At 41.6% G+C, this 21,253-nt stretch overlaps 1 protein-coding gene across 8 annotated transcripts in view; it reads right to left on the reverse strand.

Annotated features, from left to right (window-relative positions):
• Window positions 1-208: 208 nt before the first annotated feature.
• Window positions 209-21,253, reverse strand: part of SEC24B (SEC24 homolog B, COPII coat complex component) — a 237,619-nt gene continuing 216,574 nt past the window's right edge. For all 8 annotated transcript variants that reach the window (XM_033956191.1, XM_033956237.1, XM_033956226.1 and 5 more), the window contains 4 exons: window positions 18,585-18,689; window positions 12,518-12,607; window positions 8,770-8,873; window positions 209-1,122 (listed from right to left, as the gene is read on the reverse strand). In XM_033956191.1, the coding sequence (XP_033812082.1) occupies window positions 1,005-1,122; window positions 8,770-8,873; window positions 12,518-12,607; window positions 18,585-18,689 (417 nt within the window). In that variant the 3' untranslated portion in view covers window positions 209-1,004. The remainder of the gene's footprint in view (window positions 1,123-8,769; window positions 8,874-12,517; window positions 12,608-18,584; window positions 18,690-21,253) is intronic.

Here is a 21,253-nt window from a genome sequence, read left to right on the forward strand (position 1 = left end):
AGAGACTGGAATATGTATTCAACAAACAGTGGCTGAGCTTCAGTAACACACACAGTAACTCAAACTTTGAAAGATTATTTACTTTTAGTATTCAAGGAGATAAAATAGTAATTACATACGTTACAGAGTCCACAGTGAATCTGAGATTCAGCATAATAGAAGGTGGTTTCTAAAACAGAAATCACTTGCATAAATATAAAAACGCATGATCAAGCAAAATAGGCTATTTTTTAATTAGTAAGCCAGTCATAAATAAATTCACATAAAAGATAACAATTACAAAGAAAATGGACTTGCATTTCGTCAACAGACAAGAGCTCTTAATATGCATTCATAAGCCTCATTCTCTAATTGGGACAAATTGATTGATCATTCAGGTACCCAACACAGCTTCAAACATTATGTAATTCATATCCTGTAGTTACATTTTTACATATTTCATCTTTTAAGAAACATACTTCTATTCACATTATATATTTTCAATAATCTGTGTATTGAAATTCAGGTCTTCCTGGGGGAAAATGGCAAAATCATTTAAAAAGGAAGAATCTGTCTTTTAAAAAGTATATCACAAACAAATAACATGTACTATACTGCCTTTTGGCATCTCAAATCTGGAAGAAATATATTAAAGTTAAGAAAAGAGGTTTGAGGACGATACGACCTCAGCTCAGACATTTTACATTGCATTACAAAAGAGCATCCCACATATCTACAAAAATCCACCAGGGCATTGTACTGCCTCACAACTGGAACTGTGTAGAAAGAGTCTTAGAATGTAGTTACTGAACCAGTGGCATGACTTCTAGGCTAGCATTCCATATGAACTGAAGCAAACTTGACAAGTTCATTTTGGGACTACAAATTTGCCACCTTAGAAGCTTCTATTAGAAGGCTGCAGCGTGCCTGCAGTAGGAAAGGTGCATCTAGCTTTTTAAAATCCTTACACATCTCTTGCAATTCATTATTATGTAACATGTCCAGAGTGATCTTCTTTTGCTGCCTCATCCTCTACAGATTTGCTGTTGGATGTGGAGCAAAAATTCATAGTAAGAAAATGCAGCCTCAGTTCTGTCTTCAGTTAGATACTGGAAAAATTCTATTTTGGCAGTACTGTCATCCCTAAAAGAAGGAAAAAAAATTAAAAAAATTTTATCACTGTCTATAAAAATACTTCATTTTAAGCATATACATTATGGCCCAGATTCACTAAATCAACTAAACAAGGAAAATTAACTAATGTCACCATGCTAAGACCAATGACACAGAGAATGACAATAAGTAATGCCTTGGGTTTTTGAGGTCTAGCAAAAAATTCACTTTATACAAGTTTTGTTCCCACGATTTTGCACCAGATTCACTAAAGTCAGCGATCGCCGCTAAACCTGCTAACCGATCACTGCTAACCAACCACTGCTAACCGATCACTGCTAACCGACCCGATTCACAAAACGGCCCACCGTGTGTTTTCCCCTCGATCGCCCATTTTCCGATCCGGCCATGCAAATTAGCAAAACCCCATGCAAAATAGCCAAGCGATTGATTCACTTACATTTGCTTGGCTATTTTGCATCGGGTATTACGATCCTAAAACCCGACTGCTGTAGACCTGTCGGTAACTGTGTTACTGATGGGTCTGCTTGTTTTTTTCTTCATTTTTTTGCAATGGCACAGATATTCTGCGTGTATTACACACACAAAATATCTGCCCAATTAAAAAAATAATAATAAAAAAAAAAAAAAAATATATATATATATATGAAAAAAGCCTCATGAAAGCGCCCCCTCCCTCCCCAAACCCCAAAAAAATGGCAGGAGGGATGCCCACTCCCTCCTGCCACCTGACGCTCCCCCTCCCTACGACCCCCCATGCGCCGAACCTAAGTATGGCAGGAGTGATGCCCACTTCCTCCTGCCAGAGGCCCCCCCCATACCTTTAAGTCAGGAGCAGAAGGGTTGTTCAGTCAGTCCCTCATGCTCCTCCGCTGGCCACCATCAGCAATGTGGGCCTTAGGCCCCTCCCAGGTGCATCATATGATTGGGAGGGGCCTGAGGAATCTGACTGACTGAACACCCCTCCTGCTCCTGACTTAAAAGGTATGGGGGGTTGTCTGGTGGCAGGAGGGAGTGGGCATCCCTCCTGCTATTTTTTTGGGTTTGAGGAGGGGCACTTTGTTGGGAGGTGGTGGTTTTTTTAAAAAATTGGACATATATTTTGCGTGGGTAATACAAGCAAAATATCTGTGCCATAAAAAGCCCTGACAGCAGTGACAGGAGACTGCTTCTCCTGTCACTACTGTCAGGGCTCAGCGCATGTCTCAATCACTCACTGAGCGATTGAGTCAATGGGTTTGCGAGCAAATCATTTGCATGCAAACTTAATAGTGAATCAATCGCTGTTGGAAAATCGGACAGAGAATCGGCTAACAGCAATTTGAGTCGCTATTGTTAAGAACATAAGAACTGCCATCTCTGGATCAGACTGTCGGTCCATCAAGTCCGACGATCTGCACATGCGGGGCCCAGCCAAGTGTACACCTGGCGTAATTTTAGTCACCCATATCCCTCTATGCCTCTCGTAAGGAGATGTGCATCTAGTTTGCTTTTAAATCCTAGAACGGTGGAGTCCGCAATAACCTCCTCTGGGAGGGATTCCAGGTGTCCACCACTCGTTAAGTGAAGCAGAACTTCCTGATATTTGTCCTGGACTTGTCCCCCCTTAGCTTCAGTCCATGTCCTCTTGTTAGTCAATCTAGCCCTATATCTTGAAAACACAACTGGGCCCCCAGAACAGGTTTAATAAATATTGCTCTATTAGAATGGATCCCTGAGACAAGAGATCCACTGTCACTGGAATTCTCAATAGCTTGTATGCCAACAGCTGGATGAGATTCGCATACAATGGCAGATATGGCCAATCTGGAGCCACCAGAATCACCCGCCCCTCGTGGTGTGCTATTCGATGTAGTACTTTGCCTATCATTGGCCATGGTGGGAAGATGTACAGTAATATGCCTGTAGACTTGGCTGCAGGAGAGCATTTATGCCCTTTGACCGTATCTCTTTGTGTCTTCTGAAGAATCTGGGTACTCTGGAATTGTGAGCCGTGGCCATGAGGTCCATGACTGGCACTCCCCATTTCCAAGTAATTATTTGGAAGGCTGCATCCAACAACTCCCATTCTCCCAGATCAAGCACATTTCTGCTTAGGAAATCTGCCTGAATATTCTTTTTCCCTACTATATGAGCTGTGAAAGCAGAGATAGGTGGGCCTCCATCCAAATCATCAGAAGTTGAGCCTCCATCACGAGAGGTGCACTCTGTGTGCCTCCCTGATTGTTGATGTATGCTACTGTTGTGACATTGTCCGACAGCATTCACACCGCTCTGCCCTGTAACAAGGGTTGGAATGCCAGAAGAGCCATACACACTGCCCGTAAGTCCAGAAAATTGATGTGTTACTGAGCTTTCTCACTGAATGAACTTCCTTGAGCATTGCAATGAAGGCAATGAGCTTCCCAGCCTTTTAGACTTGTATCTGTAGTGACAAGTGTCCAGTTTGGAGAGGCTATCAGCATCTCCTAAAGGAGATTGGGAGTATGAAGCCACCAGGCCAGACTGCGTCATGCTTGTGGCATCCATTGCAGATGTAGATTATAATCCTAGGACATCAGTGATTATAATCCTAGGACACCAGTGACCACCAGGCCAACCTTTGAAGAGATCTCATATAAAAACAAGTCCACAGAACTACCTCCAAGGTCACCACCATGGAGTCCAAAATGAAGGGCTTGCATTACATTTCGAACTTGAGACTGTAGTTTTTGGGCATCTGTGATTGGGTAGAAACATCCTTTCTCTATCCGTCTGCAATGACGAGAGGGCACTCTTGGGAAAACTGATTCCCCATCCCAAGGATTGAAGGAGGGTGATTACTTTCGCCATAATCCTCTGACTCTCCTGTGCAGAAGATGCTCGAATGAGGCAGTTATCCAGATACGGGTGGACTTGGATACCTTCCTTTCACAAAAATGCCACTAGCACTACCATCTCCTTGGAAAATGTTTACAGAACTGTGGCAAGACCAAACAACATTGCACGAAATGGTGTTGGCCCAGAATGGTAAAGAAAACGCTGATAAGGTGGCCAAATGGGAATGTGCAGATAAGCCTCCTTGAGATCTAAAGCAGTAAGAATTTCCCTGGTTGAACCGCTGCAATAACAGAGCACAGTCTCCATGCAGAAACGTCTTACTCTCAAAAATTAATTGACTTTCTTGAGGTCTAGGACCAGCCTGAATATGCCTCCCTTCTTTGGTATGATAAAGTAGATTGAATATCGGCCCTGACCTCGGTCCAAGTAAGGCACTGGCACCACTGCTCCGAGATCCACCAAAGAGTTGAGAGTCAGCTGCACCACCTCTCATTTGGATAAAATCTGCAATTGGACAGGAGAATTCTAACTTGTAACCGTCTCAAACAATATCTAGTACCCACTGATCTGTGGTAATCTTGGCCCACTCTGCCATAAACAGGGACAGCCGTTCCCCAATCTCGACAACAGAGAGAGCCGGTAGCCCATCATTGTGTGGTACATGGGGCTGCAGGACAGGAAGCCTGAGAGACTGCTCGCTTATCTGCATGAAAGGACTGTTTTGGCCCAAACTTACTCTTCTGAGTAAAAGAAGGCGTTCCCAGTCTATATTGCTTGATGTCCCTAAAGCGTAAATGGGCCTGAATGTTTTAAATGACCCCTTAGGCTTGTCCTCTGGTAAGCACTGTGACTTTGAGTCTCTGAAATCTTTAACCATCTTCTCCAAGTCCTCCCCAAACAAAAGTTTCCTCTTGAAAGGAAGCTTAATCAAGTTTTGCTTGGATGTGGCATTCGATGCCCAATGATGAAGCCATAATCCCTGTGCCAAGGATATCTGCTTCACCGAAGTTCTGATGAGATCATATAGGGCATCTGCCAAATACACTAATCCAAACTCCATGACAGGAATCTCCGCTGGGAGCTGGGAATCAAACTTTACCATAGAATCTGTAATTTATTGGACCCAGCTAAGACAAGCTGTAGCAACAAAAGAACCACAAATTGCTGCCTGAAGAGCTAGCGCTCATAATTCAAAGGACATCTTTAAAGAAGCTTCAAGTTTCCTATCCTAGATATCTTTTAGTGCAACACCGCCTTCTACCGGGAGAGTGATCTTCTTCATAACTGCCACAACCAAGGCATCCAGTCTTGGTAGCTTGAATTTATCTTGTTCCTCCTGAGAAACAGGATAAAGCCAGGATATAGACTTTGCCACTCTTAAACCTGCATCCAGAGTGGCCCATTGTGCCGCAATCAGCTCCTTCATAGCTCTGTAAACTGGAAATGTACTAGGAAGCCTCCTAGTGCTGGCCATTTTAGGATTAGCCAAAGCAGTCATGTGCCTTTGAAATAAAAGCAGACAACTCCTCTATGGAATATTCGGGCTGCTGTAGGATCATCTGATTCAGCATACGGCATTTCTCCTTCCTCTAGATTCACAGCGAATATGTCAGAGGATAAAGCACCTTTTCCTTCTCTTTATACAGGTAAATATAATTATTTCTTTCATAGGTACTATAGTTAGATTGTGAGCCCATTGGGACAGAGAGGGAAATTCAAAGTACCTAATTAGATTAATACTTAAGTCAATTCAATTGTTTTGTAAATCACTTTGAATACTTTGGGAGATTTAGCAGTATATAAGACACATTAAATTAAAGCGAGGGAGGGGAGAAGAGTCTATCTCGGACATAGAGTGCTGCAACTCCCTCTTGCTGAGGCAGAATAATATCAGAGGATGCTGTGCTAGCTCTTGCAAAGGGCAAATTAGAAGCTGCTAAAAAAAAAATCCACATTCCTAATGGACTTAAGCAAGAAGACCCTATAGAGCAGCAAGACAAACTCCAGCGAAAAGTGCTCCAATGCAGCCAGAAACAATGACTGGATCATCCTCTACTGCCATTGCAGCTAGTTAAGAAGAACTGGACCCCAAACCTGGCTGCTTACAACACATGGAGGCAACATCCTGTTGATTCAAGATGGCCATGGGAGACTGGAGAATGCTGTCTTCCTTCCCCCGTGCGGGAAACAGCAAGGGCCTGACGTGCCGTTTCCAGCAGAGGAGTTGGTGCAGTTACCCAAACATGGGCCCGACGGTGCCTGGCGCTATTCACAGCACGAGCACCTCTTAACTTCCTTAGCTGCCATCAAACACAGTACCATTAAAGATGCAGATTTAGAGAGACACACCCTAAAAACCGTCGAACTGAAAGAGCCAGGAAATCAGTCTCGGGGGGTAACAGGGACCTTGTTTTTTTGCCAAAGTATCTGGGAAAGCTCTTAACTCAACTTATACCTGCATTTTGTTCAGCATGTGGGAAAGGAGAAATGCACAGAAGCCCCAATGGGAGAGTGGGGAAAGGACCTAGGGGAGGATCAGGTACGGAATGGGATGATTTATTGCGGCTGTTTCACTGTGGGATGTTTCATCACAGCCACAATGTGTTGTCCTCTCCACGACAGCCGCAATGATCCTCTCCTTCTCCCCACACTGCCGGTGCCTCTCCTCCTCTCTGACCCCCCGCATACTTCTTGAGAAGTTCGCTGGTTCGAACAGCATCTTCCACCCCCCTGCTCGACAGGCTTTGGCTCCCTTCTGACATCACTTCCTATCGCAGGACCAGGATGTGACGTCAGAGGGGAGTCAAGGCTGATGAGAGGTAGAAGATGCTGCTCATGCTGGTAAACTTTTTAAAGAGGTATGAGGGGCAGGGTAGGGGGTGCTCCTGCCTTGGGGGAGTGGTGCTCCTACTTTGGAGAGTGTGGGGGGCATAGACCCCCACAAGAGGTCAGGAGTTACTGTGGATGATTCATCGTGGCTGATTCAGTGATGAAACAGCCGTGTTGAATCATCCTAGACCCACCAGGTGTAACTACTAGCCAAAGCACAGCCAAAGCAACCCTCAGCTCAACTGACCAAGGTCAGGACAGGAGCTAACAAGTAGAGACCAAAGAATGTGAGAACACATCCATCTGCCTGCTGGAGAAAGAGTATACTGGTTGACCAGGAAGCTGTACAGTACACCTAATAAGGCTAAGTTCAACTCAGTACTCTATCTCTCCACCTGATGGTAGATGGACACAACCCCACTTGTTTCTGGATTAATCTGCTGATAATGCTAAGAAATGAGTGTTGGGGGGTGGGGGAGTTTCTTTCTATAGTAGATTGCTGCTTTAAATATGAAGTTAAATACGTTTCATTAGAAGTTGGTAAGTTAAGTAAAGATGTACAAAAAAATTATACTTTCAAAATCCCCCCCCCAAATGAAGACACATACAAAATAAATCAGAAACAGCAGTGAATAATTTCTTATTTAATTCTGTCATGCAGATCAAATCAATCACAGTCAAAGATATAAAGATGTGCAGGTTGCTTAAAAGATGAAAGCACAGTATAACATGGTAGCTCAGTGGCTAAGCTATATACTGCTTTGAAGGAAATCTGGATTTGGTGCCAGGCTTGGGCTTTCTGTTTCTCAGGGTTTCCAGGGACGAGTAATATTTTCAAAGCTCTTAAGGAGGAGGGAGTCAGCCATCATTCAACAGAGATATAGGCCCTAAATCCAGACACTGTATGTTTGTTTGGTTCTGGAAGGAAATCTGATGCATGTTCCCTCCCCACCTCCATTTCCTTGCCAAGGACTTATCATAATGACTGAACTAAAATAAGATGCGAGGAGGTATTAATAGGGGAAACATTTCAACTAATTGCAAACAAAGGCCCATGGCAACAGATCACAGCCTGATTCTAATTGATTTGGAAACAATCAAAGAAGAAACACTTTATAATGTCTGGCATGATCAAAGAAGCAACAAAGTCAATAAGCAGAGTAACGTTCAAAATCTGGATTCAGTACTCAGTTAAGGCATATCCAATAGCCTGAAAAGATGCTCTATTTTAATGCTAATAGAAGTGGAATATAATTTTATGAATATCAAGATTGGCAGATGTCAGTTATATAATTTTATTCCCCCTCCCATCAGGATTCAATATCGCATAATGTTGGCCTGTTGAAAAATAAAAGCACCTAATGAAAAATTAACACAGGTGCCTCAACCAATTAGTGCTTTGTGCTAATACATAAAAGTTATATATAGGAACATAAGAACATAAGAATTGCCACTGCTGGGTCAGATCAGTGGTCCATCATGCCCAGCAGTCTGCTCACAAAGAGGCCCTTACGTGAAAGATCAGTGCCCTAACTGAGACTAGCCTTACCTGCATACGTTCTGGTTGAGCAGGAACTTATCTAGCTTTGTCTTGAATCCCTGGAGGGTTTCTTCCCCTATAACAGACTCCAGAAGAGCGTTTCAGTTTTCTACCACTCTCTGGGTGAAGAAGAACTTCCTTACGTTTGTACGGAATCTATCCCCTTTTAACTTTAGAGAGTGCCCTCTCGTTCTCTTCACCTTGGAGAGGGTGAACAACCTTAAGTCTATTTCCTTCATTATCTTGAATGTTTTGATCATGTCCCCTCTCAGTCTCCTCTTTTCAAAGGAGAAGAAGCCCAATTTCTCTAATCTCTCACTGTACAGCAAGTTGAATCTATTAGCTGCAATTATTTGATATTTCATATAATATACAGAAACTAATTTCTCCCTTGTATGTCTATTCCCTCCCCAATATAACAGTGAGCTACTGTATTTATATAGTTCATCAAACTAGAAAGTACTTACTTTATTACATGAAGTCCTGGATTTAGTGGTCTGTTCTCCTTCAGCCATGATATAAAAGCTCTTGCTCTTTCTGATAAAAGTGTATCCAACTCTGGAAGTTGTGTCTGTGTTGAGAAAATAAATTAGATTACTATGGATTATTTCCTTGAACTACAGAATTCAGATGTATTAAGAACAATTTAAAGGAGGCTTTACTGAACAGGTATTTGTAAAAGAATGGTAATTGGTATGAGGCTGATTCCAAAGCCTGAACAAGAGCTGGACAAAGATCATATACAATTCCTCTATAACCAAATGTGCTTTCAGACAAATCAAATCAATAAAAACAACTGCTACAAGAAAAAAAAAAAAAAAGCTGGCAAGAAAGCACATTATAACGGGGCTCCTCCATAAACAGCAAGAAAAATCCCGCACACTAGTGGTTTATATCTTACAAACACAGTGACAGGCAGCTCTCTCAGTTCTAAAAAAAAATCAAAAGTTTTTCTGACCATGCACAAGTACTCTCCACCTAGTTGCTACCTCATGATCCTGTCAGTCTATTGCAGAGCTCAGGTATAAATTCCCTAGGAAGGTGGGTAGTTATGGGCATTAATTTATCCTATCATCTATGGAAAACCCCCATTACAGGCAAGCAACGGTGCTTTTGCCATCAGCAAGAAGGATGAAATCAGCCACACAAATAAGTATCCCAAAGCTGAGGGTTGCCTCATTCTCATTTCTTTTAGATTCTTAGGAGAATTTGAACAGATATACAGTATTGAGAAGCGAGTTGACTATTAACTGAAAGGAGCTTGTAGAATTGTTTGTCCAAATGCTTCTCTGAGTCATACTGGTAAGACAGTAATAAAACATAAAGGTATGAGTAGACGACCATGTTGCTGCACTACATTTCTTCATGTGAACTTCAGGGATAATAGTTATCAAAAAAAGGAAGTCAGAAAGAAATTAAATATAATGAAAACCTGACACTGCCTATGGAGAGTGGTCAATAAGGTATGTAACTCGCTCAAAGATGTGAAACTCTGGAAAGAAGGTTGTTGGACCTCCCTAAAAAAGAGTTCGCCTTCCAGTCATTGCAGGTTGATAAACCTATGATCACGCTCCAAGGCACTGGAATATATTTTATATAAATTTTTTTTAAAATCCTTCAAAGTCTTTTAAAAAAGTCCCGTGCATCCACGATATAAGCGTCCCCTGCATCTACTGTGTAATCTTCCCCTAAATGGCAACTTCCCGGCAATGTCCAACTATCTTATACTGTATATAGTAACTTCCTGGAAATGTCCAGCAATCTTATACTGCTGTTTGTAACTTCCTGGAAATGTCCAGCTATCTTATACTGTTGTTTGTAACTTCCTGGAAATGTCCAGCTATCTTACACTGTAATCCGCTTAGAACTGCAAGGTACAGGCGGAATAGAAGTCACTAATGTAATGTAAAAGATTCTATGCTGGTTATCATAGGAGTAAGCAGTGGATTTCCCTAAGTCCAGCTTAATAATGGCTTATGGACTTCTGTTAGCCCATAGCCAAACCTTTTTTAAAACCCTGCTAAGCTAACTGCTTTCACCACATTATCTGGCAAAAAAGCAAGATGAAGGAAACTATTAGAGCTTAAAGAACATCCTTCAGAAAATGGAAGGATCCAACTGAAAATAGGAAACAACATAAGGAATGGCAAGTCAAACGCAAAGCACTAATAAAGAAGGCAAAGAGAGACTTTGAAAAGAAGATTGCATAGGAAAGCAAACACGCATAATAAAAACATTTTTAGATATTTTGGAAGAGACAGAACTGAAAAATGAACTTATAGAACTAGTAATATGTAATGTATCTTTAAAATCAAGCATGATACTGGAAGATTGAAGCATGGCCAATGTAATGCCAATTTTTAAAAAGGGTTCCAGAGAGGATCTGGGAAATTATAGATCGGTGAGGCCGATGTTGGTGCTGGGCAAAAGGGTAGAGACTACAATAAAGATCAAAATTACTAAGCATATACCTAGGCATAGATTAATGAAACAAAATCAACATGGATTTAGTCAAGGGAAATCTTGCCTCACCAATCAACTACATTTCTTCGGAGGGGTGAAGAAACGTGTGGATAAAGGTGAGCCAGCCATTATTGTGGATCTGGATTTTCAAAAAGCATTTGACAAAGTATCTCATGAACAACTCCTGAGGAAATTAGAAAGTCATAGGCTAGGAGGTAATGTTCTACTGTTAATTAAGAGCTGGTTAAGAGAATACAGAGAGTATAATTAATTGGTCAGCATGCTCAATGGAGATGGAAATGAAAATTCTCAAAGGAAATGAAAAACAAATTTATAAATGAATAATAGTGAGGCAATTAAATTTGCTTATGCTAGAAAGAACAGGAAGAGGCACAACTAGAGGAACAAAGAAATAACTCCATTGTTGCACAGATCACCAGTGAGACTTTATCTAGAGCAGTGTCTCCAAGACTTTTTTTTAGCACTAGCACATTAAATGGAACAAATGTTTTTTGCAGCACATTATACTTGAAATTATAAAATTGCAAAACCAACAAAATAAATTTGAGTTATTTAAAGTTCTTTAAACTATGCATAAGTAATTGTAACACAGTGAAACTAAAGTAAATAGAACAGAATTCCTAATCAATGCGATGGATGTGCTTGTTTTTGAATTAACTCAGAAAACGGCTCGATACTTGATATGCAAACACACATTTCATCATCTGTAGTCTCTCTCTTTTTTTTTCGATTTAATTTCCATCAAAGCTGAAAATCCAAATTTGCAAAGATAAGAACCAAATGGTAACAAAGCCTTGATTGCTTTGTTGCTCAAGTTAGGATAACTACTGTATAAAAAAATAAAAATAAAATTACTTGTTAACTTTCAAGGACCAATCACGTTAAAGAATGATGCTTGTCTGGGCAGTTGTATCCTTACGTACTGTACACACATATTCATAACATTGACAGACTCTTGCGTATGAAACATACATGCCATTTATTCGAGTGCAGTGGTTCCTAACCCTGTCCTGGAGGACCATTAGGCCAGTCGGGTTTTCAGGATAGCCCCAATGAATATGCATGAGAGCGATCTGCATATAATGGAGGTGCCAGGCATGCAAATCTGCTCCATGCATATTCATTAGGGTTATCCTGGAAACCAGACTGGCCTGGAGGTCCTCCAAGACAGGGTTGGGAACCACTGTTCTAGTGCATACTTATGAAGGGAAGTTTTAAAAATAAAGTAAAATTCTGGAATCTCTCGTGGCACACAGAGACATTGATCTAAAGTTCTTAGTTTTAGAAGGATATATAGACAGAGTGAAGGCAATTCAGAGAGGGGCTACCAAAAGGGTGTGGCTCATAGGGATTTTAAGAAGCTAAATATGTATACATTAGACCAGGGGTAGGCAATTCCGGTCCTCGAGAGCCAGAGCCACGTCAGGTTTTCAGGATATCCACAATGAATATGTATGAAATAGATTTGCATGCACTGCCTCCTTGAGATGCAAATCTATCTCATGCATATTTATTGTGGATATCCTGAAAAACTGACCTGGCTCCGGCTCTCGAGGCCTGGAATTGCCTACCCCCGCATTAGAATGATGATTCTCAGCCCAGTCCTCAGGATAATCACCATGAATATGTATGAGAACTGTACACAGTGGAGACACTGCATGCAAATTCTCTCATGGTTAATCATTTCTACCAATACCTGCTATGTTACCACACCTTTAATAATGCACTTACCATTTTCTTTGGTATTGATGCATAGTTAGGGAATCCAAGTACATCTTTTATAAAGTTATCACAGCTCGTTCCAACCCAGAGATAAAAAACCTGCAACAATAAAGAAAATTACATCAAGAAAGGAAATGATATTCCCAGATTTAAAATATAATTATTGCATAAGTATGGTGTATCACATAATAATAACAACCAGACTTTTTATATACCCTTTTTTACCCAGTGAGCTCAAGAGCAGTTTACAAAAGAGCAATTTAACAACAGAACTTAAAATAATTTCTAGAGCAACAGGAATATCAGTCTTGACCAGCAGTATTTACCCTCATCTAATATTTACCCTTCTTTACTGTGAAGTCTGTAGAGAGCTCAATTTAATTATTCTTCAGCTCCTCCTCCTCTCGCTCTGGGTTGTGTTAGTTTTCTTCAGGACTGTCAGTAAATTGTCTTGTATAGGGTGGGAATTTTTGAATTGGACTCACCATCCTATCTTGTCTTTGAGAAAAGCATTTACCTTCATTATTTGGGTTCCTTGAAACAAACAGCAAAACGTGGCTCGTATAGGGACCCACAAGATATTTTGAAGTTAAATGAATATAATTATAAATTTTGGCATACATTGAAAACAGCTTATAAAATTGTAAATATTCATTCATTTGTACTTTGTCACATATGCAATGATTGAGTGGTGGGTTTTGCTATAGGGATTTCGGTCCTTGGAAAGGCTACACATCTCTGAGCACATATTAGAAGTCATTCAATAACTATTATTCTCATACGCCTAATAATGATCTCTCTTCATTTGCCATATTGGGACAGATTGAAGGTCCATCAAGCCCAGTATCCTGTTTCCAACAGTGGCCAACCCAGGTCCCAAGTACCAGGCAGAAACCCAAAGAGTAGCAACATTCCAAAGCTGAGATTGTGATGTCATAATGCCTCATTCCACCAATGCCTAAGAGCCAGCCTCAGCAGTGACGTCACAATGGCTTGATTATTGTATACTTGACTCACATAAGAACCTAAGAATTGCCATACTGGGACAGCATCAGGCAAGAGGGGTAGCAGGAGCAGCGAGAAAAGCAAGGAGAAAGCAAGAGGAGTAGCGAGAGCAGGGAGAAAAGCAGATTAAAAGCAATAAAGAGAAGAGGAGGGAGACAGAGAAGAGAGATCATTATTAGGAATTGATGAATTGGAGCTTTTGATCTCCAGTTTGTTATAAATATTGGTTCCCTGATTTGGACATGATTTGACTTGGTCCATGTACTAGAACGTCATCTCCAGTTCTCTGCTCTTCCGTTTGAACTAGCTACAGCTCCATGCACCTTCAATAAGATAATGGTGATTGTAGACGTGCACCTTTGCAAGGCGGGGATACAGATGCACTCTTACCTGGACAATTGTTTAATAAGGGCACCATCCAAGACAGAGGAAAACAAAGCAGCAGTGGCCCAAGTGGTCCAGCTTCTGCAGAGCCTAGGCTGGGTGAAAACTTCAGAAAGTTCACTTGGTTCAGACACAGTTATTGGAGCACCTGGGAATACTGTTCGATACAGATTGGAACAGGGTCTTCCAGAAGCATGCAGAACAAAGCTCAGGTATCAGATTCTGGTAATAAAGGACAGGCCAGCTCCGATGGCATGGCATTATCTTTAGTTGCTGGGGTCCATGGTGGCAATGAGAAATAGTACCCTCGGTAAGTGTGCATTTACTCCCTCTAGAGGAGGAACTGCTTTCCCGATGGTCCCCTAGCTCTATGCAGGACTGGTGGCTGTAGCCACGGTCTCTATCCTGAAGAATGCCTCTGCACATATCCACATGGGAGATCTTGATGCCAGTTGCCAGTCTCTTCGGCTGGGGAGTCCATTACCAAGGGTGACTGCTGTAGGGTCAGTGGACCCCCTTGCAGGGGGGATGGTAAATCAACTGCTTTGAGCTAAGAATGATTGGGTTAGCCCTTCAGGCACTGGAGAGCATCTTGGAGGGCAAAGCGGTCCATGTCTTCTCGGATAATGCCACAGCTGTAGCCTATGTCAACTGGCAAGGAGGTACCAGGAATGCACCGCTGAGATTGGAAGCTCAAATGCTGTTACAATTGGCTGAGGCCCATCTATGCTCTCAGCGGCACATGTAGCTGGAGTGGACAATGTGCAAGTGAATTTCCTGAGTCAGAAGATACTGGATCCCAGAAAGTTGTCTTTGTCTCAGGAGGTTTTCGACAGCAGTCTACAGTGCTGGGAGTGACTGACGTTTGATCTTATGGCATCAGCCGGCAACAAGAAGGCCACTCGGTTCTTCAGTCAAAGATACGAGCCAGGAAGCGATGACCTTGATGCTCTGGCTCAGTCCTGGCCTCAAACAGAGCTTCTGTATGTGCTTCCCCCATGGCCGATGATAGGAAGAGTCCTCCAAAGGATAAGGTCCCACAAGAGGCAGGTAATTCTGGTTTCTCTGGACTGGCCAAGACAGCTGTGGAATGCAGATCTAGTGCGTCTACAAAGGAGCAAAGGGGTAAGGCTTCCCTGTCATCTGGAACTCCTCTTGCAAGACCCAATTGCCCTAGAGGATCCAGATGCTTTGGTCTTACAGCTTGGCTCTTGAGCACAAAGTCTTAGTGTGCAAAGGCTATTCGGACCTGGTGATGACTGCCATACTAAGATCTAAGAAACATTCCACTTTGGCAGTCTATACAAAGGACTGGAAGTGTTTCTCGAGTTGGTGCACACCAAGGCCTCAATTGCCATGGTCTTAGCCTTTCTTTAGGATGGGCTCAATAAAGGCCTTGTAGTGGGTCTTTCCTGTTTTAGAGGGGAGACCAAACAGCAAACCCTGGCTTCTCATCCAGATGTGTCCAGGTTTTTAAATGGAGCATTACGTCTTTTCCCTCCCGTGTGCCAGCCTTTTCTGTCATGGAATCTTAATTTCATCCTGCGGGCACTTATTCAGGCTCCATATGAGATCTGGGAAGAAGCCTTGCTCATGGACTTAACAGTCAAGACTATGTTTTTAGTGACCATGACTTCAGCCAGAAGAGTATTTGAATTGCAGGCTATGTCCTGCAGGGAACCAACCTTTCCTCAAGATTTCAGAGACTGGTAGTTCACTATGAATGGTATCTTCCTTCTTACCAGTAGTGTGAAAAAGTTTTTCAAATTGAATCTCGCTCAAATTGTTGATACAGGTTGCACACAAGTTTAATTTCACCTCATTATGTGTTACAAAATGTTTTAAATGTTTTAATTAATTAAGCAGAACAGACTTGTATTGTCTTAGGGAGAATCCCCACGTACCCTCTCTCTTTCTGTACCCACACTAGGGCTGACTAACTGCTTTGATTTAGACTAAGGATATCCAGCCCAGCCCAGAGTGAAAGGAGGAGCAGAAAGCACTCTACACACTTTTGATAATTATGTTATTCCTTAGAGAAGCAATATTAGCAACAAAATTATTGTCAGATATTTAAAAAAAAAAACCCAAACCAAAAACAACCCCCAAAAAACCCAACATAAAATAAATTCTAATAAATAATTTTCAGCAAACAATAGAAAGAATTTCTTTAAAATCCGTCTTTTGCTCTGAATTTCATTTCATTCTTGGGACAATAATATTGTTTTAAGGTTTTCATGACACCTTTTACTTAGCCATATCCAATTCTCAACAGAATACCATGGCAACATCTCACTAATATATGGAAAGTATAAATATATACGATCCTCATGATATCTGCTTGTCTTCAGAGAAAAGCAATATATCTTTCATTTCAAAAATACACAAGACTTAAGAATGAACAGGTCCTTTTACAAAAGTGCTTGCTAAATGCCGAGCCGCCCATTCTATTCCTATGGGTGGATTGGCAGCACACCTTTGTAAAAGCCTGCCAAGTGTATTAGCTTAAAAGAAAATAATCTAAGGGCTCCTTTTACGAAGGTGCACTAGGGCCTTAACGCACAGAATAATGCGCTCTAAATTGCTGTGTGCGCTAGCTGCTACCGCCTCCTTTTGAGCAGGCGGTAGATTTTCGGCTTGCCTCCCGTATGAGGAACGACTGGGTAAGTTGCAGCTGTACTCACTCGAGGAACGCAGAGAGAGGGGAGACATGATCGAGACTTTCAAATATGTCACGGGTCTTATCGAGGTGGAAGAGGATCTCTTTTTCCTTAAAGGACTCACGACAACAAGAGGGCATCCATTGAAAATCAGGGGTGGGAAATTTCATGGCGACACCAGAAAATATTTCTTCACCGAAAGGGTGGTTGACCGCTGGAATAATCTTCCACAACAGGTAATTGAGGCCAGCAGCGTGCCAGATTTTAAGAAAAGATGGGATTGGCATATGGGATCTCTTCATAGAGGTAGTTAGGGGGTGGGCCATTAGTGTGGGCAGACTAGATGGGCCGTGGCCCTTTTCTGCCGTCATTTTCTATGTTTCTATGTCTATAGCGTATGCTAATCCGGTGCGTGCACTAAAATCGCTAGCGCACCTTCGTAAAAGGAGCCCTAAAAGTATACCTCAAAGAAATAAATCTAAGAATGATGCAAGTGTGTTATTTTGAGAAATCTAGCAAGGCTTCTTGCTTTAGCAACAACCCCCTTTCTTTTAATCATGCTTTCTTCCTACCATAACGTCATACCTTTTAACTTTTCCAAAATTACCTCCCACATGCTTTTATACTTTTTCAGCTCCTTCATTATACTATTAATATAATTTGACCTCTTTTTCCAAGCTGCTACCTACAAACCAATATTCTGGCTGCATAAATTATACTAAGTACAAAATGTTCTACTTAGCAACTAAAAATATACCCAATTTTACACTGTATTCAGGGAAATGTCTCAACGAGTTCTCAAAGTAGATCATTATAAAACAACCATTTAGCATAATGTTTTTTAAGGGCTCCTTTTACGAAGCTGTGTTAGGCTTTTTTTTATATTGCCGGCTGTGGCGGTATTAGCTCCAACGCTCATAGGAATTCTATGAGCGTTGGAGCTAATACCACTGCTGCCGGCAATAAAAAAAAAAAAAAAAGCCTGATGCAGTTTTGTAAAAGGAGCCCTAAGTTTGCTAGTAAACAATCGTTAACTCAGGGGTGTCAAAGTCCCTCCTAGAGGGCCGCAATCTAGTCGGGTTTTCAGGATTTCCCCAATGAATATGCATGAGATCTATTAGCATACAATGAAAGCAGTGCTTGCAACTAGAACTCATGCATATTCATTGGAGAAATCCTGAAAATCCGACTGGATTGTGGCCCTTGAGGAGGAACTTTGATACCTCTGCTTTAAGAAAAGCACACAACAATACACTCAAATTTTGCCAAAAATCCTACAATAGCGATAACACAACGAGGCAAACCAAGTTACATCAGGGTTTGTTCGGAGGACGCTCAGGAGATTAAACTTTATTCACAACTCACAAACAAAATCATGTAATTGTAATGTATGTGAAGGGTGCTCTCAGTGTGAACCATCAACGATAGGAGTCCAGCTCCGACACTTCACTTCTGGGTCAAGGCGGTAAGCCTCCACCCCCACACCATCATCGAGCACCCTAAGTGTGCTGAAAATTAAAGCAACCTTAAGAAAAGCACAAACAGTATTAGAGTTCCAAGAAAGTATAGAACGAGCACCAAGGATCTCTAACTAAGAAAGTATTGTAGATACTGGGCTGTTGGTTAGAACGGGCAGGGATGGGAAGGGGGAGGGATAAAAATTAATGTACTGTACAAATGATAGAATGTTAAATGATATATTTATTGTTAATGTGATTGAATATATATATATATATATATATACATACATTCAATGTAATTTTGAAAATGAATAAAGAATTAAAAAAAAAAAGAAATTCACATAATAATGCCATAGTCATATGCAAATTTTTACTAAAGTAAACTAAGCACTTCAAAACATTTACAGATCTTGTTTTACAGTATACCTGCAAATGTACAGTATACATTTTCCTGTTATGGCAGCAGTTATATAGTATTTGGGATTCATTTTAACTTAAAGATTATTAACAAGGGAACAAAAAATATTTGTCTTTAATCTAAATGTCTGAGTAACAAACTCTACTTACTGATCCACAATCCATAAGAAAAGCTGCCTCTCTCGTCAGCTTTTCTGCAGACAACTGCTGGAGAGTTGGCTGAGGTACAATGCTGTCATTAACATGTATTGCAGTCTGCAAATAAACACAGGTCTAATGATAATATAACAGGACACAAAATATCTTCATGTAGTAACTCACAGTTCATTAGCTTTGTTGAACCCTTCACACTGACACTAAAATAAATCAGTCAGTCCCCATATGTTCCATTGAAGTAAACAGGAACAAAAAAAGTTTTAAAGCAGATAGTGCAAAAAATTTATCCCCCTTTATAACAAAAATGGGGGGTGATGTTGACAGCATGAAAAAAACCCACCTATTAACAGTAGTATTAAGCATGAATTAAAAATTTGGAGAAAAGGTAGATTTGTTTAAACTTGACATCTTGATTATCTGCCCCCCCTTCACAAAACCGTAGCGTGGTTTTTAGCACCGGCCGCACTAGTAACAGCGCCAATGCTCATGAAATTCCTATGAGCATCGGAGCTGTTACCGCCATGGCCGGCGCTAAAAACCACGCTACAGTTTTTTAAAAAGGGGAGGGGGGTAGATAATCAAGTTGTCAAGTTTAAACAACAAGGTACTATTTGGTTTAGCCCCTAAATACATAACTGACCTTTTCTCTTTCTCAGCCAACAGTCATAAGAGAAGTTCACACTCAAATTTTGTCTCCCCTCTGGTTAGAGGATGTAAATTCAAAAGACATCATCAGCATGTCCTCTCATACCAGGCAGCATTAAGGAGTAAAGATCTAGAACAATTGCTTACATCTACTACTTATGGGGAATTTAGGAAACGCCTAAAAACATATCTGTTCCTAAAGTACTTAGGCAACTAACCTCATCCCACAATAACTGATCCCTAGAGTTGTTAATCACTAGTTTCTAACTTTGTTAAATCCACTCAACTTGTAGCATCTTTCAGTCAATGTTAACCGGCAGAACATTGTTAAATCCATTCAATATGTAACATCTTCTAATTATTGTAAACCGCTTAGAACTTCACGGTCCTGCGGTATATAAACTGTTATATTATTATAATTAAGGAATGGATTAATCTAGTTTCTATTATTTTTAATGGGAAAAATTGTTTTGGAACTAGAACAGGGTTCTGGAAAGGATTAAGTTCGGATTCTGAGGTACCACTGTACTTAGTTACCTAATCTAATCTCTAATTTATACCATCATAGGTTCAAAGCAATTTACAACTCAAGAGCCTATTTAATTCAATAGGGATTTACAAATTCTCATCAAAGACCAATATACCAGAATTAAAATAATCATCTAAATCAGTGGTCTCAAACTCGTGGCCCAAAGGCCACATGCGGCCCGCCAGGTACTACTTTGAGGCCCTCGGTATGTTTATCATAATCACAAAAGTAAAATAAAAGTTTCTTGATCATATGTCTTTTTAGCTATAAATTACAATATTATTGTTAAGACTTAGCCAAAAGGAAAGATTTATAAACTATAAAGAGTTTTTACCTCATGCAAAATTGTCATTTCTTTAATAAGACAGTAACTCTTTTTTCTGAGGCCCTCCAAGTACCTACAAATCCAAAATGTGGCCCTGCAAAGGGTTTGAGTTTGAGACCACTGATCTAAATATACAGTGGTACCTTGGTTTACGAGCATAATTCGTTCCAGAAGCATGCTCTTAAACCAAAACACTCGTATATCAAAGCAACTTTTCCCATAAGAGTTAGTGTAAACTTGAACAATTCGTTCCACATCCCCAAAAACTTAATTACCATTAGGGACGCCTCCACCGCTGCCTCTTCCACAGACCCATCCACACGGCTCCTCCAATTCTCCTCCTCTGCTGCTGTTCGCTGCCTCTCACTGCGGGTGGTGCTGGCTAAGCAAACTGCCGCCGCCGCCACAGAGCCCGACTGGACACTGTTGGCTCTGCCACTCCCGGACGCTGCCCTCCCCCCCGTATGCCACTACCCCCTCTGCTGTGACTCTCAGGTGCTGGCTCACTCCTGCCGGACGCACCCTGACTCCCATGCTCCACCCAAGGCCACCGGTGCTGCTATCGCCTGTTCCCCCCCTTCCCGACTGGCCCTGTCCTTACCCCTGCACCGCTGGTGATAGAAAGTGCCTGCCGCCGGTCTGCTGCTGAGCCTTGAGCATCTGCGCATGCTCAGGCCTTCTGGATCTCACCCTCTCAGAGATTCTCATGAGATCTCGAGTCTCATGAGAATCTCGGTGAGGATGAGATCCAGAAGGCCTTGAGCATGCTTAGATGCTCAAGGCTCAGCAGCAGACTGGCGGCAGGCCCTTTCTAACTCCGGTGGCACACGGATAAGGACAGGGCCAGTTGGTAGATGGGGAGGAGACGATCGTGAAGGGAGGGAGCAGCGCAGGTGGCCTCGGGGGGAGCAATACTGTTGGTTCCCGCTCTCGGGTCGGGTCGGGTGGAGCTCGCAAATCGAGTCAATGCTCAGTTTAGAAACATAGAAACATAGAAAAAGACGGCAGAAAAGCGCCATAGCCCACCAAGTCTGCCCATTCCAAATACCTGCCCCCCTGACTTTACTCCCTTAGGGATCCCATATGAATATCCCATTTTTTCTTAAAATCTGTCACGCTGTTGGCCTCAATCACCTGCAGTGGGAATTTGTTCCAATGATCCAC

Source organism: Geotrypetes seraphini, chromosome 1 (assembly GCF_902459505.1).
Source record: "Geotrypetes seraphini chromosome 1, aGeoSer1.1, whole genome shotgun sequence".
NCBI lineage: Eukaryota > Metazoa > Chordata > Amphibia > Gymnophiona > Dermophiidae > Geotrypetes > Geotrypetes seraphini.